We start from the raw sequence: 26,797 nt of genomic DNA, 5'->3' as shown, positions 1-26,797 counted from the left end.
TGGAGGGTCGGTCCACAGAGATCATTCCTAGGCACAGGATCTTGGACGGAAGGGAGACAGAAACATCTGCACCCTCCACTACTCCCATTCTCGGGCAGCACAGCAAGTTCTACAGCTCTGACATAGCCACAGAACACAGCCCAATTTTAAAAGAGAAATACAACCTAAACCAAACACAACGCTTCCATTACAATGGCCAAGTTTCAAGTTTAGTTGGTGCAGACAGACAACACTGAAAATTTCACCTGTAGCTGTTCTCTCCTTAATCTCTTCCAGCTTCATCAATGTAGCTGATGTAATTTGCTCAAGATCCAGCCCCTTATCTGACTGAAAAAATTCAACTATAGCATTGATAGTTTTCTGTAAAAAGAATTTTAAAACACAACAGGTTATATGTTAAATCTCTGTTAAAATCTAAAGGATTTACCTCAATTATAAATAGCTGTGGCTTTGAACTAAGGAATCCAAAAATATTCTCTACATTCCCTTGAGGAGTGAGAAACACCGGTGAGCAAGGATAGCCCAGTTGGCTTACTGAGAGGAAAGCCTGCACACATGGCAGAGGTCTACAGGGCATGTAACCGACAAGATCTCTAGTTTTGGCCTCCAGTAGAAACCCCATCCCTCAACACTGTACTTAGATTCTGCCATTCTTTGACATTTAGAGAAGAAACCGGGAAAGCTGTTAACTCTTACCTACATATAAAACTTGAATATAAAAATATCAGATTTTATATGAGGAAGAAAGTGCTGGAGATCAGTTTTACAGTTGTGAATGTGCTAAACAAACTGAACCACAATCTTAAATGTGTAAGATGGTAAATTTTGTCATGTGTGTGCAACTATAGTATAAAATGTTTTTTACTTTATTTTATCATTTACATATGAGTGCTTGTACACACAGACACACATACATACACACACACACACACACACACACACGTATATCATAGTACATGTATGGGGTTCAAAGGCCAGTTCTATGGAGTCAGTTCTCTCCTACTGCCCTTACATGGGTTCCAGCAATTGAACTCAGGTCATTAGGCTTGCATGGCAAATGCTTTTACCCACCGAGCCATCCTTTGAATGCTAAAAAAAAAAAAAACTTTTAAAATTTATTTGTGTGTGTGTGTGTAAATGGTGTATGTATATGTAATACGTAATCATGTGTGCATGCAGGAGAGTACACCCATGCACGTGTGCATAGGTCAGAGAACATGCTATCCTGTTCTGTTATTCTCTGCCTTCTTCCCTTGAGACAGGGCTTCTCACTGAACATGAAGCTAGACTGGCAGCCAACAAGTCCCAGCAATCCTCCTGCCCATCTCCCACAGTGCTAGGCTACAGGCACATGCATGCCCATGAGAATGTTTTAGCGGAAGATTCAAAAGGGCCTCATGTTTGCATACCAAGTGCACAGATGTAGTCATCTCCCCAGCCCTAGCGACAGCTTTCAAGGACACTTCCCGCCTGTACTCACAGCGTCATAGATGACCTCCACAGGCTGGGACTGGACGAGCAGAGTCTGATCAGCAGGACTGCTCTCAGGGTTGGTTTCAAACTCAATTTTGAGCAAGGATGATGAAGTATCGCCAATGGAAGCCACCAGCGACGGCACAATGTCTTGTTGTCGCAAGCCGGTGACGTACCAATGTTCTAATTTTGCTTCTATCCTATTCAATAAGGGAAAAGCAAGCATGTAAAAAAAAATATAGCAATTCCTTTGAAACGCCTTTGAAAACCATCCCTATGCCCGAAGCTACACTTTATCTTCTTAGGCTGGCCTTCACTTACCTACAAAACCTGCTTCTGTGCCGTCAGCCACTGTCTTATTAGCTATTTATCATGCTCCTAGCACAGGGCACAAGTTCTGGTCACGTGTTTAAACACAGACAATACCATCACCCTGTTTCCACGCCACTCCCACATCCTCCCCCTGCTTCTCCTGGCATCCTTCCCATCCAGCCGCCTACACCTCCTACTGCTTCAGTTTCTCCTGCCCACAACTGAGCCATGTAGTCCAACTGCAGGCATTTCACACCATGCTCGACGGTAAGTTGTCTAATGTGTTAAATAGTCTTGAATGGGTTTTTTTATATACTCTTCTATAATACAATGTAAGAGTCTCAAAAACAAAAATGTACTATCCCCTAAACAGCTACCACAGAACAGACACTCTAAATAAAATACCGCCTGGCAAGCACGCGCAGAGGCAAGGAGGGAGGGTAGAACAGTGACTTACACCGTTTACCATAAAACATAAACAAGTTTTCTTTCATGCTGCATAAGATTATATACTTGGGGCCTACAACTATAAATGTAATGAAAATGAAGTTAAGTTCTTAAAAGCTTACTTAAGTGCTTGTGCTCCTGGCCGCTGGGATACTTGGGTACCCAAGCCAATTATCTGAATTCTCAGGATTTCTGGAACATTCCTGTTTTCTCTTATTATGATAGAGGTGCTCACCAACTTCAGAGTCAGTATATGGGCCACATACTAAACAGGGGGAAGAATGAGGACAGTTATCATGTGAATGAATTCTAGCTTTAATGGCTTCATCTTAATTAAACATGGTGAATTATCAAATGACTCAACAAAACTTACAAGTTCCAGCACCACATACTCTCCATAATTGAACAAGACTAGAAAACTCAATAAAAGCTGACTTGGACAACTATCACACTTACAAACATCTAAATTCGTTTGCTTAGTTTTAAAAAAAACCGCGACAAAACTTTCAGAGGGAGAAAATTTCCACTGAGAAGCTCTCACTTATGCAAACTAAGCAAGCCAGTCCACTAGCAGAGTAGAAGAAAAACTGTAGACAAAAATACCTGCTGGACAGCTGTAGAAATTTACATCCACAGTACACAGTACACACACATACACACATGCACAATGCACATGCACAGGCACACACACCCATTATACACATACATGCACATGCATGTGTGAGGATACTCCAAACCAAAAATATACTTAGGACAGACAACCACTGGACAGACAATGTGGAATTTGGGGATTTGTTTCCCCTCGAAGCATTTGAACTTTTACGAGCATGAAGACAGCCTATGAAATGAGACTCGCCAGGAAGATACTAGAAATCAGTCCTAGCACAAGGCAGTGGCGCTGAAGAAACATCCTCTGGTCTGGTTGAGACACAGGAACAAAGACTGGCGAGAGCTTGGGGGAGTCGGAGGGTGGAGATGGAGGAAGGGCAGATATAGGAGCAGGGAAGAAGATGTCTACATTAAGGGAGCCATTTTAGGGTTGGCAAGAGACTTGGCTCTAGAGGGGATCCCAGGTGTCCACGGAGATGTCCCAGCTAGGTCCTTGGACAGCAAAGTAGAGGGTGCCTGAACTGTCCTTGCCTCACTATCACGCTGATGATTATCTCGAATATCACCATAGAATATTCGTCAGGCAATGGATGGAGATAGAGACAGAGACCCTCATCAGAGCAACGGACTAAGCTCCCAAGGTCTAGCTGATGGGCAGAAGGAGGAAGAAGATGAGCAAGGGAGTCAGGACTGCGAGTGGTTGGTCCACCAACTGAGGCAGTGTATTTGGCAGCTCACCAAATACAGCTGGACTGGGTCTGAACGAGCATGTGATCAAATTGTGGCTGACAATGGGGGCTGACTGAGAAGCCTTTGATAAAGGCACTGAGGCTTATTTCTACTTCATGTACTGGCTTTTTGGGACCCTAGTCTATATGGATGCACAGTTTCCTAGGCCTGGATGTAGGAGGGAGGGCCTTGGACTTCCCACAGGGCAGGGTTCCCTGCCCTCTCTGAAGCAGGGAGGGGGAAGGAGGAGAGTGATTGGGGGAACAGGAGGGGACTGGGAGGAGGGAAGGAAGTGTAAATATTTGAATGGAAAAAAAAGAATCAGAGGAAACTCTTCAAATGAAAAGTGGAAAAATGAGAAATACAGAGAGCTGAAAAGGGAACAGAAGACACCACAGAGGCACAGCTCACATCCGAAGTCCCAAAGGAGAAGGGAAGAGTTGGTGAGACCTGTGAGACTGGTGAGACCTGGGACAGTCAAACTACATGAGCAAAAGCAAGTATAAATTTTATCACAGTAAATACTAAAAACCTTCTCCACTAGATGGAGAAGAAAAACTTTCTCCACTAGATGGCCCCCTATCTTACATGAGCAACACTAGACTTAGTGAGTAATCAGAGACAGGGAGGATGGGGGTGGGGTGGAAATACAAGAGTAGGGGATGTATCCTTAAGATACAAGAGAAAATAATAGTTATTTTCAGGAAAAAAAACAGCAAAAATTTAGAAAACTAATTATAATCATATCTTCATTAGAGGGAACCAAACAACAGACATCACTCAGAGAAGGGAAATAAGGACAATGGTCAGTGACCACTGGTCAGTGAGGGGACACAATATGCGATTCAATGACCCTTCTCATCTCCCCAAAATCATCTCTGGAGTGGTGTATGTGTTACTTTCGTTGGTTAATAAAGAGACTGCCTTGGCCCTTGATAGGACAGCAGCTTAGATAGACAGAGTAGACAGAACAGAATGCTGGGAGAAAGAAGCAGAGTCAGAGAGCTGCCCGCCATGAAGCTACCAGGTCAGACATGCTGAATCTTTCCCGGTAAACCACGACCTCGTGGTAGGATACAGATTATTAGAAATGGGTTGAATCAATATGTGAGAGTTAGCCAATAAGAGGCTGGAGGTAATGAGCCAGGCAGTGTTTAAATGAACACAATTTGTGTGTTGTTATTTCGGGGTATAAGCTAGCTAGCCAGGTGGCTGGGAGCCAGGCGGGACGAAAAACTTCCCACTGCTCCTTCTACACTGGAGTCAACATGATCTCTAACAGCACTACAGCAGCATGTTTTCCTGAAAGTACAAGATAATTCTAAAAGTTGTACACAAGTACAAAGGATAGAAGACTTGTAAGTAAATTCGCAGTGTCCCACAGACAGCAGTGGAAGGACAAACCACTTCACTTAAAATGTGTACTTACAATGAACATACAGGATGGCCAACGAGCCATGGGAACATGTTCAACATCATTATCAGGAAAACAGTAAATTAAAAATACAGCAGGAAAGCAGCTATCTCCGTAGAACGGCTAAATGTCAACATGAAGAGCAGCCATCACAAGCAGTATGCTTGGGAAACTTCTTTTTTGTCTGTAAGTTATACATACATCTACCCTATGAGCCAACAATTCACTCCTAGGTATTTACTCAGTAGGAATGAAAACACACAGTTTTGTTTTTTTTAAAAAAAGAAGGAAGGAAGGAAGGAAGGAAAAAAGGTAACCCAAATGCTTTTCAACAAAAGCACAAATAAGCAAATTCCGGATTTTCAAATGATAGAATCCTACATAGCAATGAAAATGAGCAAAAATATATTGGGTGCAACAGCAGAGACGGCCCCAAGGATAAAGCCAGACAAAAGAAAACACGCTTTGTGCTTCCATTTACAGAAAGACAAATATTCTGTAGAACAAAATCATGGGGTGTCTATAGCAAAACACACAGGAAATGGAAGAAGTGACTGTGTTCATAATCAGGACACTGGTTATCTCTGGGAAGAGACGAGGGGAGGTGTAGGAGGTTCAAGGAGGGTACAATATTCTAAACCTTGATACTGATAGTCACTGTAGCCAGTGACTTTTCAACCTGTCAAATATGAAGGATGTTTTTGTTCTGTTCATTTTGGTTAAGAGTTAAACTTCACAATAAAAACGTCTTAAAGGTTCAACCACTCGCTCTAACAAGGACTTTCACCAGGTTCTTCCTTCACTCGTTAAATCAAGCCACCCTACAGTTGAGGAATTTCACTGGTACAGCCCCAGAACAGCATACGGCAACTACACTAAGGACAACAACTTTCCAGTAGCTACTCAGAACATCACTAATTTAACCCAAGTCAAGATAACCCAGCAAATGAATCAAGCAAGACACTTGTGAAGGCTCCCGACACCTACTTGCTTGGGCAAAGCAAAGTTGTAGGTGCTCTCACTGTAGCCAATGGCAGTGAAGAACTTTTCTTTCTCCTCTGGAGTCATAAGGTCATCGATGGCTATAATACAAGACAGTCATTTAGGAAATGAATGGCTTTGGTTTTAAAGATATCTTTTTAAACAATCAATAAAAATATTAGGTTGGGGGGAAAAGATCACAGACACAAATGCTAAAGCAAAATCAACTACCAAATTCATTTTAACACACCAGCTAACAAATTCATTTTAACACATCACTTTGGCTTACCTAAAACAAACACCCTGTATTTGATGTTTATGTTAAGAAACAGTAAAAAGACACTCTCTGTTAAGAAAATTCAGCTCTCAGATATACATATTTTTAAATTCACTAAAAATTTCAAAACTTTAACCTGTGATTAAAATCTATCTCAAAGTTAACAAGAAGGAATATAGAATGCTGAGACCTCTAAGCAGGAACATGTTAAATCTCTCACAAGTCATTTTTCAAGAATTCCAAGTTCAACTCTAGGTAGATACACAAAGCAACTATGTAGTCTGTCATACATGTGCATGTGTTCCTTTGCTGGATCAATGTACATAGCCTGTCATATGTGTTCATGTGGTCACGTGTTCCTCTGCTGGGTGTGGGAAGCAGCCTGCATGGCTTTTCCTCATCAGTGCATGAGGACTGTCTGTCTTGAAACTTACTTTCAGGGATCAATGAGTCCTCATCTTTCTTCTTGGACTCTTTCTTTCCCCAAAACCCACTAAACCAGCCACGTTTCTCGCCTGCCTCAGCAGACTTTTTCCTTAACTTCTGCCCAGAATGAATGACCTGAAAAATAAAAGAAGAAACACTCTGTTCACCGTGAAGTATAACCATGGTCAGTTTTGTTTAATGCTTCAATAGAGTAAGACAGGAAAGGAGGCCATTTTTTTTTCTGAAATGACGCTCACAGTATGGCCTGGATCGTATGGTCTATGGATCACCTCCTTTCTACACCTCCTGATAGGATTTTGGGGAAGATATGTTGTTTAGCTATAGCTAAGGACTCTGAATTTCCCTATGTACTGTAATATGCTGGTGTCTAAGGAGACACTAGAATAATAGGTTTATAAAATGAAAATGATTCTTTAAAGGAAGATACTTCTGTACCCATAATGTAGTCATCTAAAAAAGCACAATTCAAAATTTACACGCATTGCTGGTTTGCTGACTAGCTCATGGTGGGAAGGAGAGACAGTGGCAGAAACAGTCAGTCCTCAAATCCCATCTTACCTCTGGCCCAACATGAATCCTACTGTGATTCCTACTGCTCCTTCTTTTGGCCCATTTTTCAAAAATCAGAAAACAGCATTAAGAAAAGGGGTCAATGATTTAGACTCTACCCTCTCATTCTCTAATTTTAACAATCTTCAAATTCTCTTTTAAGAGAATTTTCAATGGATAGTAAATCATAAACATACTTAAGTACCCCCCAATAAAAAGTAAAAACAATATGAAAGAGACGTTAAAAGAAAAAGTTAACAGAAAAGGAAGTTTGATGACTGAATATAAGGCTACGTATGGGGTAAATGTCCAGTGTCTGTCCTACATCACCCATGAGTGCAAGCATTCAAGAGCGAAGACAGGAAAAGATATCAATATGTATTAAACATGGTATTTTCATTCCTGAATTAGCATATATGTGCATATATACACATTGTATGTTTATATACATTATATAGATGTTTTCATGCAGGGTTTGTGTACAGACAGAATGAGCAAGAGAGGCAGACAGAGACAGTCAGTCATCTTTTTCTGTTTATGTCAATTGTATATTTATGATCCTTCTCTCCCACTGAAAGGAATTTCTTTGTTTTGCTCACTCCCATTTGCTAATACAAATGATGATGATGAAGAAGAAGAGAAGAAGAAGAAGAAGAAGAAGAAGAAGAAGAAGAAGAAGAAGAAGAAGAAGAAGAAGAAGAAGAAGAAGAAGATCAAGATCACCATCCCTGAGTCACTGAGTCATTCCTGAAGGCCAGGCCCCTAACAGCCCAAGTATTTTAACTGAACTATTGCTATTTGTCCCCACAAAAAGGACAGGACACAGGTCCCATTACAAATGAGAAAACCAAAATACAAAGCAATTAAATTGCTAGCACAGGTCACAAAATCAAAAGCCTGAAAAACTGGGACCATCTGACCTTCAAGTTCACACACTTAAGCATAATCTAGAAGGAAGAGAAGTAACTCAGAAAGAACAGGGTAGACCAAGTCCTGGTGGCAGGCAGGAAAAAATATGATAGAGAAATTGTCCTGATTTTGGAAAATAAGAAAGAGAAAAACAGCAGAAGGGAAGAAATAAGAAGGAAGAGGAATGGAGAAAGAACGTATTTTTTAAAATTAAGTAATGAGTAGATAAAAAGCTAAAGTAAGTATGCTAAGTCATGTTAACTGTAACATGTAAAATGTTAACTGTAAAGCTCTGAGTTGCTAGACTGGTGGAGAACTCAGACTCACTTTTTATAAGTTTTAGATCACACGATTTTAAAGCCCTTCTTTCTCACATTAGCAGCTTTTTTCCAGTTACTTTTCTCTAGAGACTAAATGAAGCAATAAAGACCCTATATTGTCATTGGGGTAAACCTCAGCAACTTCCCATAAAATGAAGATTTCTTTATTCTGGGTTTAAAATAGTAATAGTAACATGATTAATAAAAACTAAAGTCAGTTAACCAAAATGATTACCTCAACTTGTGCTTGTTGTCTCACTAAAATAATGTTAAAAACATCTAGACTCTTCTCCAAGTCCTGCAAAACAAGAGAAATAATGATGATATAAAAAACATGATTGATGGATTCATCCAGTCATTACCAATACGGACAGTGATCAAATGAAAGCATGAGTTAAAATGTACATTAGGCTCCTAATTATTTTACTTTTCATAGTAAGAGAAGTAAAGGTTTTATAAGAAATTGAATCCTTATTGAATAGTTTGAAAATAAAGTTTCCTTCTGTGAGGCATCATAGATAACTGCTCATAAAAGCAAGAATGTTTACAATGGGAGCTGTGGTGGGGCTGAAGAAACGGTTCAGAGGGCAAGACCGCTGGTCTCTAACAAAGGACCCAAGTTCAGTTCCCGGAACCCACATGGAGGGTCACCACCATCTGCAGCAGGAGATCTAATGCGCTTTCTGACCTCCACAGGCACCAGGCATACACATGGTGCACAGGCATACATGCCAGCAGAACACTCACAAACATAAAACAAAATAAATACATCTTTTAAAAGGATTTTGGTTTTTTTTGTTTTTTTTTTTTTTTTTTTTTTTTAGAAAAGGGATGTGTAGGGCTGAAGAGATGGCTGGAAAACAGCTCTGAATTCCCTGCAGAGGACTGGAATTTACTTCCCAATACCTACCTCTGACAGCTCCCAGTCACCTTTACCTCCAGCTCCAGGGCAACTGATGCCCCCTTCTCGCCTCCTTGTACTTTGTACTTGTGTGTACAAATCCACACACAGACATGCATATATACTTGTAGTGGCATTTCATTTGTATTTTAATAAATCAAAGCTTGCTCAAATTCAGAGAGTAAAACAGCCCCACTGGTCACCCTTACAGACCACACAGTGGTAACATATACCTTTATTGCAGGTATGGTTAGTTGCCATAGAAACTGGGTGGTACAGCCTTTAATCCCAACCCTAGAGAGGATTATAAAATGGGAGGAAAGAGTCCTCAGGCTCAGGCTCATTCTGAGATTCCAGGAGGCAGGATCACCATTTCAGACTAAGGTCAAGGTAAGAGCCATTGTTGCTTTTCGGGATCTTCAGGTTGAACCCCAATTTCTCTCTCTGAATTTTTATTAATCGTGCTTCATTTACATAATTTTAAAGACATAAAATTTTTAGTCAGGTATTGTGTGTGTGTGTGTGATTCTTACTTCTTACTCTCCCCTAGTCTGTACTATTTTATAGCCAAGATATCATTACAAAAACAAAAAGGAATGCAAATTACTAGAGTGAGCACACAGACTAAAGGAGGAACTAAAACTCTAACACTCACTGGCTGGCCCGTGTCTCGGGTAACTTGTGTATTTTGTCTGTGCTTCTCTTAGGACTGTAAGACAAGCACAGCCTTCGCTTTGCTGCTGAGGAGAAAGAAGTACTGTACTTGAGAAGCTGAAAAGCCTGTGCCTAAGACCAGACATCCGGTAAGCACCAGCACCTGAGTCCTCATCTTTGGCTCCCATTCCTATGCTTTTCCCGATATGTCACATGGTGATCATCACGGTTCAGAAGCAAGAGTCCAGCCCACTCTCGCATCCCAGACACTGTGCCTCAATGGCAGCAATAACCAAGTTCTGTATTCAGGGCACAAGTAAAACCCCAAGCCTTCCTCAAGGAGGAAAGGGTTGTTGTTTTGTTTTGTTTATAAAATTATACTTTAAGCTCCAAAAAGGAAATAACAGTACTATATAAGTTCTAGGATTTTTATGATCAGAACAAGATCTAACAAATGAACATTTAATGAGTCTGATGTCCATTTTCTAAACAGTATTAGAAAAACCAAATACATTTTCCAAAAGAGTCTGTAGGAGTTTTACCATATGTGACATTGTGTTAGGGAAAAGAGATTGCTGGTTAATAAAAAGGAAGAAAGAAAAAAATAAAGAATACTCTATTTTTCAAGTAATTCTCAAAACAATAAGTCTGTTCTTTGTCAAATACATTCTAATTCAAACTGTATATATAAGAATATTAAGGAGCTGGGCGGTGGTGGTGCACACCTTTAATCCCAGCACTTGGGAGGCAGAAGGCTGGCAGATCTCTGTGAGTTCAAGGTCTGCCTGGGCTACAGAGTGAGTTCCAAGACAGCAAAAGCTACAGAGTGAGGCCCTGTCTCAAATAAATAAGCAAAGAATATCAAAGGGTGTTTATACATATACCAAAACTAACATAGGGGAAACATACCTGAATTTGTCTTTGTATTTCTTCTGAGACTTTTGCTTGTGTTAACTTGTTTTTGTAGGCAATTTTGTAACTCTTGAGTAACTGCCTATGTTTTTTTATGTTACTCCATGACCACATCTGAGTATATCTTCTTATATGAACTTCAAGAACAGAATCAATTGCATATTTCCACCTAAAGTCAAATTTTGTTAATGTACACATGAATATAAGGGTATAAGAAAATAGTTTTTTGACTTTTCAGAGATACATTGTTGATTTTTTTGTTGTTGTTCTTCTTCTTCACTAGCCAGTAACTCCAATAGTAATACTACAAGCTCCCAGTACAACTCTCTGACCTAAATAGAGGAGCAAAGAAACAGTCCAGGAAGAGGATGTCAAAGCCAACACACAAAGGCACAAAATGATACGTGTGGAAAGCTGGACAGTCATGCTGGACAGCGACTTTTTGCTAAAAGGCAGACCACATACAGCACAGTGACTTCATACAATTATATTTATTATCTTGGGATGTCACAGCTATCTTAGTTTACACTGCATGATGCCCACACAACCGTGACAAGCATTTCACATAATACACTATTTCATGTAACTCCCCTATAAGTTATATAGGGAAGAAGGCCAGGGAGCCAGACCAGAGCCATGACAGGTTTCTAATAGCCCCTGCCAGGGATGAGGCCGTAGTTTCAGTTTGCTGAAAGTGGCTGGAGCTGAGCATGCAATTCTCGGAAAACTACAACTCAGGGGCAACCAATCAGCAAGCGGCCCGCAGCCTTCTCTTAGCTCAGCTGACTACCAGAGTCTCCTGCTAGCTAAAGATAGCTTTCCCTAACCTGCTGTTGGAAAGTCCCTGAACACTAGGGCCACCTACCAATCTATCAGCCCCAGGCTAATCTCCCTCCCTGGAACTCCCCTAATCTGGTTTAAAAGCCTGCAAGCCTCTCCATCAGTCGCCATCTTGTCACCCCCGCATGCAGGTATTTTTGTTCTCAAAATAAACGCTCTTGTTGATTGCGTAAGTGGACGATGGTCTTTTGTGGAACTTCTCCTGGACCCTAACATATGGTGCATTGGCTGGGAGGTCCCCCAGAGGCCCCTAACATACGAGTGCCCTTTGTTTTGGTCTCTCACTGTTCTGACTGTCACTCTGGTCCATGTTCTGTGTTTCTTTCTCCAGGAGGCTCGAGCTAACTGAATCGAAGGCTGGGGTTTTGGCGGATGGACGCAATAGAGGCACCTCCACCTCATGGGCCAGGACACATCCCAGACCTACCTGGGAGGGACAGAAGGTTTCTTTGGTTGAGCCCGAAAAGTGGGTCGCCCCCGCAGCAAATGGAACTTCCCAGGGAGACATGCCATCAGCTACCCCTGGCTTCTTTGTTGGTTTTTTTTTTTTTGTACACCATAACAGTACATTTCTGTTAGTGTTATTTTTATGTCTTTCTGTCTGTAGCATTATCTCATCACTTCTCATAGGAGTGGGCCAGTCAAACTCAACCTCCTCCCTTGTGTCTTATTTTGGACCATTACAAGGACTTTCAGGCCCATGCCTGGGCATGATGGGGCAGCAGGGAGAAACTTACTACAGTTGCTAAGCTGCTGCAGTCCTGTGGGACAGTTTGGAAGGGGCCTCTGTGGAGCTTCTCCAGGACCCTAACACAGGGCTGTGTTCTACCAATGATAATTTTGAATCCATGTGGATGATTGACAAGACTTTTTTAAACATGCTCAAAGTCTTGAACGCGAAGATAAAACTTTGAGAATCCAGAAGCAGAATATAAAAGAAGGCGTTTGTGAGGAGAAAACAAAAACAACAGTAGCACAGACAGAAAAGATCTCTCTTTTATTATTGTTTCGGAAGAGTCTAGACAACTTTTGCAAGGAACCGCTTGTTTGTCCTGGCCGCCCAGAACCAAAATAATCACACAGAAACTGTATTAATTAAATCACTGCCTGGTCCATTAGCTCTAGTTTCTTACTGGCTAACTCTTACATCTTAATTTAACCCATCTCCATTAATCTGTGCAGCACCACAAGGTTGTGGCCTACCAGCAAAGTTTCAGCATGTCTATCTCCAGCGGCAGCGGCTCCATGGCGTCCCCTGACTCTGCCCTTCTTCCTCCCAGCATTCAGTCCAGTCCTCTCCACCTACCTAAGTTCTGCCCTATCAACAGGCCAAGGCAGTTTCTTTATTCATTAAGGGTAATCACAACACACAGAGGGAACTCCTACATCAGACAACTAGACTCTAAAAATTTCTTAACTCTGAATGCCTGAAATATATGATTATTCATTTCTCATAAAATAAAGATGACTCGGTGGTCCATGTGTTTCATGAGCAAGTTCAAGTACCTGAGTTTGCATCCCCATAATGCATGTAAAAGTTAGGTTCCTTAGTGCACATCTATAGTCCCAGTGCTGAGGGAAAGAAGGGTAGAACAAAAAGGTAGAGCTCAGGGGCTGGCTGGCCAGTCAGGAGAGCTGAAATGGGAGAGTTCCAGATTCAGAGAGAGACTGTCTCAAAAAGTAGGGGTGGTGAATAGAGAAATGACTGAGAAAGAAATCACCATCAACCTCCAGTCTCCAAACAGTCAGCTAACAAACACATCTTCACATCTACAACACATGTGCATGTGTACCCAGAGAGAGACAGACAGACAGACAGAGAATAATTTTAAATAAAAACAACAAATTCTAACTTACCATTGCCGACAATTGGTGTGAAGTGGTAAGCAAGGTTTATACTTCCTATATGGTACATTTCTAACCATATAATCCAGCGACTCCAAAAAGTCAATCATGCTTAAGTACTATTGAGACAAGATCAAATTAGGTTTGTTACACTGAACATGCAAATAAAAATTAGATCTGCATCTCTTTTTCTAGAGGACCCCAAAATCTCTGATAATTCAATAATCTAACAACTACACCTGATTAAACCTGAGATTATCAATTGAAAATTAAAGCACAATATTTTAAGTTTTTCTATAAAGAAAACTGTGCTGGTATTCAAACTGTCATAAGACCAATAATAAACTTTCTTCAGATACTTTGAAATGAGAAATAAATATATAACTTGGCAACAGTGAAATGGAGTGCCTCCTAGTATTGATTGTATTTGTGTTTCTAAACCTGCCCACTTTTCTCTGGACCTTCATCTTTGCCACAGCTATAGGAACTGACTCCCAATCCACTCCAGAAAATCGATACATAGCTATGCAAGATGAAGCTATCTGAGCTCTCGATTTCCTACCAACACAACTTTGTGCTGTGTAAGCATGACAAACAGTTCAAATGAAGAGAAACACACAGAGAACAGGTGAGAATGGTCACAAGTTGATACAGAGAAAGTCTGACTTCCTTTGAAGTTTCCTTAACACAGTTCTACCTGAGGGTTACCTGAGAAACGTATCTAGCCTAAACTTCAACAATAAACTACATCCCAGATTTCAAAGCAATAAAATAGAAATGATACAAAATAAAATACCTAGTTACAATTTATATTCACAATTCTATGAAATAAAATTATAGAACATTAAGTAAAATAGATTATTGGGGTTTATTTTAAGCTACACACCTATAATCCTAGCACTAAGAAAGCTGAGACAGGAGGATTACTGCAAGTTTAAAGCCATCCTAGGCTATATAGTGAGTTCTGGACCAGGCAAGAATAAACAGATGAAAAATAATTATTTTCCCTTTTGGTAATGCAGCTATTAGAAAATCTAAAGTGACAAAGGCCATTTACATTCCACTTATTAGAGAGCATCAAACTAAAAGCCCAGGCATCAACACTTCTTTTCCTCTCAATTCAAGTCTCCAGGGCTGCTACCCAAACCCTTCAAGGTTATAAAACTTAGAAAATAAACACAGTAAAAACAGTTGCTCTGAAAACTGAAGGAATGGTACTTGAGTGTCTGCTATTAGAATCTGAGATGAGTTGGGGGTTAGGAGCAGGGGCTGCTCTAACCTGCAAAGGACCTGGGTTTAATTCCAGTACCCACATGGCAGTTCATAACCCCAATAGCTCCAGTTCCAAAGAACCCAACACCCTCACTTCATCTCCCTCAGCTCATATATTCACAGAGCCTTACACAGTATATATAAATAGAAATAAATTAATAAATAAAGTTTTTAAAAAAACTAAAAAGGTGGTAAGATGGCCCAGGGATAAAAGGCTGGTGCCAAGCCTGACAACCTGAGTTAAACCTACAGAGCCTACAAGGTAGAGGGAGAAAACTGACTCTTTCTTTCATGTGGTTCTTCAACCCCATACCCATGCACACATGTACACACACACACAAAGTCTAAAATATGAGAAGAGAAAATGAGAGTAGAAAAGCACACTAAAATTCTCCTATAATTATGAATTCAAAGAAAATATCATTCACTACAGTTTAATAAGATCAAGTATCACTTGTGAAAAGGGTCAGATTAATGGAAACTATTTCTCTGACATTTCTCTTTTAAGTCCCCCACACCCCGTTTTGGGGGGGGTTGGGTTTTTTTTGAGGGGGGGTTGCATCAAAAGTCAACAGAACTTAAGTACCACCAGACCATAGAGAATGACTAATGAAAAGGACAATTGAAAATCAGGATTCAACGCTGATTAAAGCCAGAGTTATCCACGGGAACCTTACCTGGGGCTTCGTCAGCTCAATGGCAATATTTTGGACTTCTATGTTCCCATCAAGTTTGGGTGTTTTGAGCTCTGATTCTGCACAGGGATTCATGTAGAGCTTTGCAGAGGCTGATATTGGCTGGAAAACTGACATCACATGGGAAGACATAAGGTATGTTTACATGCTCTTAACTATGAATAGCTGAGAATAATTATGAGAATATTGCACTTTGATAGTAAAAAAAGTAAAAGATATCATGTATATGTAAAAAATCACTATCAAGAAATGTGCAAGGCATCTGAACTCACAGAGAGAGTGGCAGTGGGCACAGGGCCTGCACAGGTCCAAGCTGGGGGGGGGGGGAAGAAGACATGATTTCCCATCCCTAACCAAGAAGCTACCTCCAACTGACGACTTCACGAAGGAAAGGGAGTCTCACTGGGTATGTATACAAACCACACTTAAGGACAGGCCCCATGCCCAGCAATAGATAGTCAACACAAAACTAACTCACTGGTAATTTTGGATGTTTATTTTTGTCTCATTATGCTTTGTCTGGGCATTTTTTTTTACCTTACTAGTCTTTTATTTATATATTATGGCTTTCAAGTCTGCATTTTTATGGTTTTTCTGCGAGTGCCTGTATCTCTGCATGTGTGTGTGCTTCCATGCTTCTTTTTTTGTTGATTTTCTTTCTCTGTTTTCTTCTATTCTGTTTTTTTTTTTTGTTTTTGTATCTGTCTATTTTCTAAAGACGGAGAAAGGTGTGAAGTTGGAAAAATGAGGATATAGAGTATCTGCGAAGGGATGAGGGAGGGAAAACAGTGATCAGAATATACTGCATGAAAAAATCTATTTCAATTTTAAAAGAGAGAAAACAGAGACACAGAGAAAGAGAGAGAGAAGAGATATATATATACACATGAGGTTTCCCCTTACCCGTGTAAAACAAATTAGGGCGCTCACTGGCTAACCCCAATCTCCCTAGAGTTAAATGGAGTCATGTGATCCCAGGAAAGGTATATATGGAATACAGACAGACCCCATCTAAAACTGGGTTTCTCTGTGATTTAATAATGGTTCATTTAAAATATTAAACGGGGAGAGAAATAAAATCAAATTTTTGTCTTAATCTTTGATGAAATTTAGAAACAGAAACATAAAAAAAACATCCTAGGGAACAAACTATCAGTACACTGTTTTTAAATTGATCATACACAGACAACCTTAAGAAAAACAAAAAATACTCTTTTTTTTGTTTGTGAGGTTGAGTGACAGCAAAAACAAGAAGCCTACTCAAGATGATGACTACAGATAGTATCAAAGTCATATAGATGTATTACCTTATGGTAATTATAATTTGTATTAGATTGTATAACATTCTAACTGACTTATATTACTCATAAATGCCTGAGAATTAAGTTGTACACTCTCTGAACTAGTTATCATCAATGAAACTAAAATTTTTTATAAACTGGGATCACTTTAAAATTTCATTACTCAAGTGTACAAACATAAACCAGGACCAGGACAATTTGAAATGTAGAAAGAAATGGACATGGATGTTAATAATGATTACGAAGAATTACAAAGTTCACTGAATAAAAACAAATCCAAAGATTCCAAAAGGGAGAGAGGAGAAAAGAGAAAAGGAGGAAGCAAGAGAGGGGAGACTGAAGGAAGATAAGCAGGAGGGAAGGGGCCTCAACTTCAAAACAAAGAGCCTTAACAAGGTAAGAGAGAGCAGAGGCCGAAGCAAGAGGACTGTAGGTGAGACACCCCCCGCCCCAGGACAGTATGGTTACAGTCCAGTAACCATAAGGAGCTACTACCGAAACACACATGTTGTATAGTGAAATACCATAAAATTAATGCATTCTGTTTGTCAAAGTGACTTCATTTAGCCCTCCCTGTCTCTTCTTTAAATCAACTCCCCTTGGTACTCACTGTACTGATGATCTGGAGGGATGTTTTTACTTGTAAGAATTTCATGCTTCAGCTGATCCTAAAGAGATTTAAGAATGAAAGACAAATACACACTTATCCACATATATAAAAAAACTAAAGAATGGTTCTCACATCAGTACCTTCATTGCTATCTTTGTAACAACTCGTCCATAAGAAAAATACAAAGCATAAATTTATAGGTGTTAAGGTGAACCTGAAGAAAATCATGTACTTATCCTCCTGGCGATTGGAAATAGACAAGAGTCCCAGGTAACCTCAGGTGCATGGGGGCGTGGGTGGGAGGGTTGTTGGAAGGGGAGAGGGTTAGAGAGAAGGGAGTAGGAGAGGAATGGGGAAAACTCGGGGGACTGAGATGGGGGGAGGGAGGAAGGATGGATATGGGATCAGGGAAGAATATATCTCAACTAAGGGAGTCATTTTAGGGTTTACAAGAGACTTGATTATAAATGGGATCCCAGGTCCAAGGAGAGATCCCCAGACTGTTCTCTAGACAGAGGAGAGGGTGCCTGAACCGGCCTTGGCCTATAACCATACTGATGAAGATTTTGCTTATCACCATAGATCCTTCATCCGACAATGGATGGCGATACAGACGGAGACCCACATTGGAGCACCGGACTGAGTCCTCCATGGTCCAAATGAGGGGCAGAAGGAGGAAGAACATGAAAAAAAACTCAGGACCGCGAGGGGTGCGATCACCCACTGATACAAGGGGACGGATCTAATGAGAGTTTACCAAGGCCAGTTGGACTGGGACTGAACGAGCATGTGATCCAACAAGATTTTCTGAATGTGGCCGGATTCTCTGAATGTGGCTGGCCTGGAGCCTTTCTGAAAAGCCACTAACAATGACACTGGGACTTGTTTCCTCTGCATATACTGGATTTTTGGGATCCAGTCTGTTTGGATACTCACCTTCCTGGACCTGGAGGGAGGGGGGAGGAACTTGAACTTCCCACAGGGCTGGAAGCCCTGACTGCTCTTAGGGATGGAGAGGGAGGAGGAGGGGGAGGGGGAGAGTGGGAGGGTGTTGGGAGGAGGGGCGGAAATGGAAACTTTCATAATTTAATAAACTTTGAAAAAAAAAGAAAAAAAATTTATAGGTGTTTTTCTTTACAATAAGGACACAAAGACCTAACTATCTCGGAATGTAACTACACTCCTCTCTGTGAGAACCACCCACAGACAGATACATAGCCACAAAGTCCTGGTCGGAGGCTGAGTCCGTCAGAGTGTTTCTGGAGTCCTGCCCCTCTCCTCTAACTGAAGACATAAGACCCTGGCTCAGTACACTGAAACACTGAATGCCTATCCAGCCTGTAGGATGTCATCATCACAGCTATTTAAACACATGTAAGACACACGTGTTCTGGGTCCAACAGGTGGCATCGTCACGACACTCCTAATCCTCACAGGAAACAGTATATTAAGAATTCCACCAAAGTAAGTATGAACAACCTCAGAGGACACTGTAAAGGGCTCCCCTGTCACTGTCGAGTGAATGGTTTCAAAAAGATCTTCAGACTCACAGTGGTCTTCCGAAGAGACAGGTGGAGTTTAAGTGTTTTCACACCTATGTTTTGGTGACAGGCCATTTAAACAAATGACTGACAGCCTGACCTCCCTTTCAAACACACCTTTGGTGTGTAGTTAGCGTTTCAAGGCAGAGACTGAAATTACCAAGATATGCTCCCTGGATCCATGGTAAGACATGCAGCAGCCGACATTCCAATAGGCACTGAGACTGTCAAGTTTCACAAGCTATGCAAAAAAAAAAAAAAAAATGAAAGTGGTCAGGCAAAGCACCCTGAAACTGTACATCAGCATTCAACAACTGCCCTCATGCTCCCTGAAATTCTGGACTTAAAAAAATATGCAAAAATGAAGGGGGGCAAATCCATAGGACTGTTTAAGTTCAGCATTTGTTAAACTGTGTTTCTGGGAACACATTTTCAGGAGATTCAGTCATTCAGTTACCAAATAGTGAGACCTGAGCATCTAGCAGATTGTTTTGCTAGATAAGAAAACACAAGCTCCCTCCTGCAGTTATCAATGGCTGTCCTGGGGAGGACTGTGGGAAAGGAGCCTGTGGTCAGAAGGCAGGGAAGGCTCCAGACTGGCTGATAACACTCCTGGGGAACCACCATGCTTGGGGGCCATGTCAAGCACTGAGAAGTCCTGTGTTAAACACAGAACACACATATGCTCAGCTATGCACAGGATAGCACTTAACCAGTTCTCTTGCCTGACCACAAATTATTCTTTCTACATCTAACACCTCAATTACCTAGTCTTTCATAAAATACCATTTGGGGATGTTGTTTGTGTCCAGACCCTTCACTTGAGGGATGAAGAACCTAAACTTCAGGGTAGAAAAGTGAGCACAGCAAGTCATGCAGTAAAAGCTTCATCCAAACCAGACCGTGGACTTTCCCACCCCTGACTCACCTTCATTAACAAACTATAAAGATCCAAGGCATCTAGGCCTCACTTAGTCACTCCGATTAAACACAATTTTCTCTAATGACCTTAACTTTGCCAAGGAATACATCAACCCTCTGACACTCAACACGTTTTATGTTTCTGCTTTAGGAGGTAGACTGTTAAACACTCAATCGGTACGAAATACCTAATTCTGTCAAAGGTAACAAGTACTATTTTAGAATCCAGAAATATGTTATTTAACAAATTGACTATGACAGACAATTTAAAACATAATATCTACTCTTTTAAATTCAAGAGTGCTTATATATAGATTACCCAGATTCCTGATTGGCTAAAACTTAGAATGAAACAACAATAATCCCATAAATTGGAAGTCTTAAGAAGGTTAAACATATGTAGACTACCTGAGCACACTGAGAGGCACTGTTCGGGATGCCCGAGATTGCATACACAATATTGCCTGGCATGCCACTTGCTACTTTTATCATAAATACAAAGGTTTCCTCTATGTTTTATATGGCCCAAAGCAGTTACCAAGAATTGGGTCATTTACTATACACCAAATGTGCTGCTTGCGCTTCCTCCCATCCTCTCCTGAAGTTTCCAAGGGTGTAGGTGTGTTACTTTCAATCGATCCTTAAAATGTAATTAATGACACTCTGCAGAGTTTGCATTAAAATGACTGATGACACTTTGAGGACAAGGTCAAAGCAGACACCTCTCCAAGTTGGCCCCAGTAGCTGGGCTCCAACGTCGCTGCTCCACCCTACCATCTGGCTGAACAGATATTCCAGCACTTAAAGATCTTATCTTCATGAGTGCAAAAATTCATCCCCAGTAAAAAATTCTAAAACCTTATATATGAAAAATATAATACCTTATATATAATTTTTTCTGCTTCATTTAAAATGCACGGAGTCCAGTGTTCATTTGTCGTCTAAAAAGAAAAGAAGGTCAACTCTTATGAAACAGTACATGTCATCCAACAGTCTAGTATCTGTAAGCAATAACCGAGTAATTTAGAAAAAAAAAAAGTGGCCAGCCAGATGGCTCAGTGGGTAAAAGCACTGGTCACCAAGCCTAACAACTTGAACTCAACACCAGGCCCCACATGATAGAAGGGGACAACAGACACATACGAGTTGTCCTCTGACTCCCACATGCATGTTACGGTGCACACATGCTCCCCCCACGCACACACACACCAATTTACAAAATAAACATTTTTTAAAAATTTAAGTTACTTTACAAGTAATATTGGATAATGCTAGCTGTTTATCTATATGTTTATAAGACAAAATCAAAGAAGCAATGAAAATTAAAATTGAAGAAATTCCAATTCAACTAGGCTCCTCTATTTAGAAAATTATTATTGGGTTACTATATGTCTGAAGTCATAAACATGAAAAAAGGCTGGTGTGTGCCCTGTGAAGAAGGCTGCAGCGCAAGCCTGTTTTCAGCACGGTTGACAGCACCCACCAGGCGGGCATTACTGATGACTACTTAAGACCGATTTCACAAGCAGAAGCGTCAGGAGGCACTGAGTGGGAGTCAGACACAGAGAGCAGACAGTTCTCAACAAGCCTGGCTGGAAAGACGGCAGGGAAAAGGAGGTGGTTAGAGAGTCTGGTTGGGAATGGAAAGTTAAGCAGTCCCTATTTAATCTTACTTGTGAGGAAGAGACAAGAATGTTGAAGACTGGCATGACAGCACACACCTTTAATCCCAGCACTCAGGAGGCAGAGGCGGGAGGACCTTTATGAATTCAAGGCCAGCCTGGTCTACCTAGTGAGTTCCAAGTCAGCCAGAGCTACAAAGTGGGACTGTCTCAAAAAAAAAAAAAGAAAAGAAAAAAGTATTTGACTGCTTATGAAAAGATGTAAGGAAAGAGAAAAGAAAGTTGCTCTAGAAGAGAATAACAGAAAGCAGAAGAAATGAAGATTCCTGGGGACACAGCAGAACAGGGAGCATAGGAGGGGCTGAAGAGCTCCAAGAAGGAAGGAAAAACAAACAGCAAAGGTAGGATACTCTCTTGTGTGGGTTCTGAAACCTGAGCAGAATTACCAGGCTGGCAAAAGGAACAGTGAAGCGGACAAATAAAACCTGTGCACAGACTCTGAGCACAGACGCGGGACTCCCAACAGCACATAATGAGGAGACCATCTGCAGTAGCATGCCCTTGCAGACCAGGCGGAGGAGTCTGCTAGTACTTATGTCTTGTCAGATGTTCAAAGTTAAGTTGGACGCTGTTTGTGAACACACAATTAGGCTAAGTTTTCTGAATCAATGCTCTCTTGACCCTTAAGAACTCAGATTCTGGTCTTACAGAAGATTCTGTTTTATCAAAAGCTACTTCATGTCCCCAACCATGTTTCTTATCATTAAGTTACTTAGAACAGTAAAAGATCCACTTTGAGGATATGCATACCTTCTTACATTTAAGAGATTAAACAGAAAATAATCTGAATGTATTATGAAGTATTTAATCAAAATGAATAACAACACATTCCACTGTCTGTCTGTCTGTCTGTCTGTCTGTCTCTCTCTCTCTCTCACACACACACACACACACACACACATTTTGTCTACTTTTTGGGGATCCTACAAAATAATACCAAGTATGAGTTCAGAACACTACACAGTCATCTGTCCCCTCCCCACGTGTGTAAGGTGCAATATTCATTTCTTCTAAATGATTTAACACTTGTTATGTGGAAGCATTAAGGAAATCAAAGTAATTACTAAATATGAAAGCATCACTGAAAATGGGGAACTTGTAGCAAATGTGCAGCAAGAGAATTCTTCAGAAACGCAAAAGCTATTTGAGGCAACAATGTACCTTAGGCAATGCAGTTTATTTCATTAAACTTTACTAATACTTAATTACTTTATTAATACTTTACAGATCCCACAGAAACTTTTAATAAGCCAACATTACCAACAGACTAAATTCTCCCAATGTGACACCAAATGAAAGCGGCCTTTCTGGATCAGTGACCTACAGAGGAAGAAAGGGGACATTAAAATATGAGGTGGTAGGACCTTTAAAACAGACAGCATCTCCCCGAAATGTGGTTGGCCCAGAACACAGGTACATACAAATAATACCAAATGAATTCAGGGATAGTTTGTGGTTTTGTGTAACTAAAAATAAGAATTTAAAAAGAAGAGGTTGTTAATTTGAAAGAAAGTAAGGGGAACACAGAAGGAGTTGGGAGGGAGGGGTGGAGATTATGTAAATATAGTATTTGTATATGCAATTCTCAGAAAATAAAAATTTAAGTTAAAAATAAAATGCTAAGTTAATAATAAAAATTATAAATAGTGTCTTGGAGGAAGTCACACAGCCCAAGGGACTTTCAAAGGAGGGAGAGGAGGCCCTGATACAGTCATGTGTCCATAGGAGTATCATGACAAAGCCAATGCCACTAACTCGGTATTTTCCCAGAACCCTGATTTCCGACAACTAAGAAGCTCTCTAACTGTGACGGGTAGACTCACAGAATGTTCTTCACAGGCAGGTACAAGGAGGCATTACAGACAATGATTTTACCACTAAATGACTACTCCAACACCTCGGATTTTCATCTTTGGAAACTTGAACCAATTTTATAGTCTTTTACTTGCCTTGAAGCTTCAAAACTGCCTGGAAAGGGAAAATCTTAGGTTTGGGGTTTTGCTGGGGTTGTTTTTCTTGCTAGAGGATCTCGCCTGGCCTTAAACTTTCAATCCTCCTGTCTCAATCCGGCTTCAGAATCTTAGTACGTAATTTCCCAAGTCTATTACCTCAAATCTCCCAATGACAAACTGCTTTTTTATCTCTGAACTTTGATATGTGATATAGACAGTGTTTAGCCTGTGCCATGACATACATGATGTCATTGCCTGAGACTGCCGTAAGAGGTTCAGAAGCCACAGACAATTGTTTGCTTGTGATGGAGGTATGAACCACTAGAAAAGGAAGTGTTGTTCTAAGCCATCCAAATGGAACTCCAGTCTTGTCACATGGATCCTTCTCAAACAGGAAGTACATGTGCATGCTCTGGGGTAGCTGGAAAGCACAAACAGCTTCATGGATTTTATTTGCAATTAATACACATAAATATTTAATTTATATAAGTATATAAGGAGCTGTGCATGGTAGTACACACTTTTAATCTCTGTACTCAGTAGCTAGAGGCAAGCAGTCATGCTGTTATATATAATGTTTAATGACAGCTTGGGCTACATGAGATCTTGTCTCAGAAAAAAGTGTGTGTGTGTGTGTGTGTGTGTGTGTGTGTGTGAGAAGGGAGATGGGAAGAGGGAAATGATTTAGTCATCTTTTGATAACTACTTCAAATAACTTCCAGCTATTTCAGACGGGCCTCTGATACAGCCCAACGCTACAGTGCTAAAAGACCATAATTCCCCAAGGTCCATTTCTTACATCCCATACTTCTGATATGCTTCTAGATAAAATAATTAAGGCAACCAGACTGAAAGACATGTGATATAAGAACTGTTCACACATTTAAACTTTCTTCCTTTTAGGTTATTGTACTACATGTTGTCACAGGTAAATATGCCACAGATACCAGTCTAGATATGACTGAGGGGACTCCTATGGATCTCTGTACATTTCGTATTAAATAAAAAGAAGTCACATGACTTCCTAATTGTATTTTCAGTGGTGAGAAGCTTAGATAGATTCAAACTGAGGTTCTCATTCAATAGGATGTCACTAGGATATACAGAGTGAAATGCAATGTTTCCATAACTGGGTTTGCTGTGGAGGACTGGAACCTGGGTGATTCACCTCACACACTGATCATTTCCTGTTTTTCACAACCATCAGTCAACTATGCATTTGATGTTTTAGATACCAGATATAGATATATAGAGTTGGCTATCTGTGTGAGATCATGCAGTATTTTTCTGTGTAACTAGTTTATTTCAATTTTTTACAATCACCAGCTCCAATCATGTTGATGGGGATGGCAGAACTGCCTGTTTTCAGGCCAAAAAGTACCTCACTGTGGAAATATACAGTATTGTTGCTATCTGTTCATCTGCCTACTGCATTTCAGCTGCTCCTGTATCTCGATTATTGTGAACTACGCTGTGGATGTCTCTTCAAGATGTTTCAATTCAATTTATTTGGTCATATATCCAGAAATGGGTTGTGAATCTTATTGTATTCTTAATTTTAGATTTTGGGGGAAAGCACTCAAACTAGTTGTAGCAATTGCACCCATAGTATAGCAATGCCCCATTTCTCTACCCGGCTTTAACAAGAACTCTTTCACTCCCATGATACACAGAGCACAACGCTTTCCGATTTATTCTAACCAAGAACATTTGTTATCAAAGTCCACTTTAATTCCTCCAGAAAGCCAAAAGATGACGTGAGGAACAGAGTTCTGTGTTTTATTTTGCTTTTCTCAATCTACAAATACGTCTTATTGAATAGTGTACACAGAGAACCCAGGAAAGGGAACTAAAACCCTGTCTAACAGAATGCTTCCAATCTAGTCAGATCTTACGGCAAATTAGCAAGAGAATCTAAGCTGACTTGCATCAAGACAGGCTTCAAGGCCACTGTGGGTGCTCGCGAGCAGCTCAGGACCACTCCAGGGACAGATAGGAAGCTGTAACTACTTTGACTGCTGGTGTCATTACCAAACGTCACTCCATCACCAATGTTTTGACAATATAAACATGAAATTCATTCCTTAAAGTTACACCATAACATGTACAACAAATAAACCATAAAGAACAGTTACATGGTTTTATATGGAGTGGTTTTACACTATATTTATTTATGTATAGCCCAGCTAACACAGCCTCTTAGAAAAGGTCAAACACTGGCATATTTACAGGAGTGGCAATCTGAAATTTAAATTAGGTTCAAATAATCTGCAGACAAAATATCATAAGATATAGAATATCATAAAACACATTTAACGACCAACTTAAAATACTGAAATTACTTACGTCATCTTCATATTTAATGTGAATGTCTGTGATTTTCACTTGAACATTTTTTATTACTTGAGTTGCCAATTTTTCCAAAAATGTATCTTTTTTTGCTTCTTTGGGCTTATCTATGGAAACAGAAAAACAAGAGCTCAAGACTCGCAGTTCTCACACACCTCAGAACCGACGGCCAAGGAGCGCGAATGCCACTACGTAATAGAAATTACAAGGTATTCTAGGGCCCTTTCTTAGGTCTATTTTAGAGTCTGACAGACAGTTTCAACTTAAAATTCGGGTTTATATTTAAGCTGCACTTTACTGTTCATTTTACCTTCCAAGACAAAAATCAAGGTGTACAAACAGCACAGGGAGAACTGCATGTACCTACCTTTGGAGCGATCAAGACCTTTAAAACGTTTCTTAAAATGTTTTTTGTGCTTTTTACGCTTACGTCCTTCTCAGTGGAAGCATTTTAGTGAGAAAAGGATAAAAGTCAAGTTAGCAGACAAGAGGACAGAAAAGAAAATAAGAGAATTCTTCCTGACATCAAAGCTCAGCGTCACTTACCTCCGTCTACACTGGCTGACTTACTACTTCAACACAAACACAAACTCACAAGCTTCCTTTACTAGATAAACACTCTGCAGTAAAGAACAACCTTAAATCTAGAGAATAACTTGGCAGGAACAATTATACAAAATATGGATAAAATGTATCCATTCACAATGGTGTTTTAATGTTTACAGCTACTCATTTACAGTGTTACTTTAAATTCAATGTTACCAAAATACTGGAAATGTAATGATGATGATCTAAAAGCATCAGGGAAAGGTTTTGAGCAATGCGTGGCAGGGACAGAGGAATACAAATGGGATG

The 26,797-nt window shown here is 40.3% G+C and overlaps 1 protein-coding gene across 3 annotated transcripts in view; it reads right to left on the bottom strand.

Moving 5' to 3' along the window:
• Nucleotides 1-26,797, bottom strand: part of Vps13c (vacuolar protein sorting 13 homolog C) — a 162,382-nt gene that overhangs the window by 105,153 nt on the left and 30,432 nt on the right. For 2 of the 3 annotated variants that reach the window (XM_087905351.1, XM_085689278.2), the window contains exons 7-21: nt 26,310-26,375; nt 25,940-26,049; nt 22,902-22,961; nt 20,841-20,900; nt 19,199-19,279; nt 17,498-17,555; nt 15,569-15,696; nt 13,632-13,738; nt 10,932-11,103; nt 8,703-8,765; nt 6,677-6,803; nt 5,972-6,066; nt 2,355-2,497; nt 1,481-1,673; nt 246-360 (exon numbers count right to left, since the gene is read on the bottom strand). In XM_087905351.1, coding sequence (XP_087761477.1) covers nt 246-360; nt 1,481-1,673; nt 2,355-2,497; nt 5,972-6,066; nt 6,677-6,803; nt 8,703-8,765; nt 10,932-11,103; nt 13,632-13,738; nt 15,569-15,696; nt 17,498-17,555; nt 19,199-19,279; nt 20,841-20,900; nt 22,902-22,961; nt 25,940-26,049; nt 26,310-26,375 — 1,578 coding nt within the window. The remainder of the gene's footprint in view (nt 1-245; nt 361-1,480; nt 1,674-2,354; nt 2,498-5,971; nt 6,067-6,676; nt 6,804-8,702; nt 8,766-10,931; nt 11,104-13,631; nt 13,739-15,568; nt 15,697-17,497; nt 17,556-19,198; nt 19,280-20,840; nt 20,901-22,901; nt 22,962-25,939; nt 26,050-26,309; nt 26,376-26,797) is intronic. The other variant, XM_087905352.1, reaches the window with a different exon arrangement.

The sequence above is a fragment of the Myodes glareolus genome, chromosome 4 (genome assembly GCF_982192425.1).
Source record: "Myodes glareolus chromosome 4, mMyoGla1.1, whole genome shotgun sequence".
Classification (NCBI taxonomy): Eukaryota; Metazoa; Chordata; class Mammalia; order Rodentia; family Cricetidae; genus Myodes; species Myodes glareolus.
This window is presented reverse-complemented; position numbering and strand designations above follow the sequence as displayed.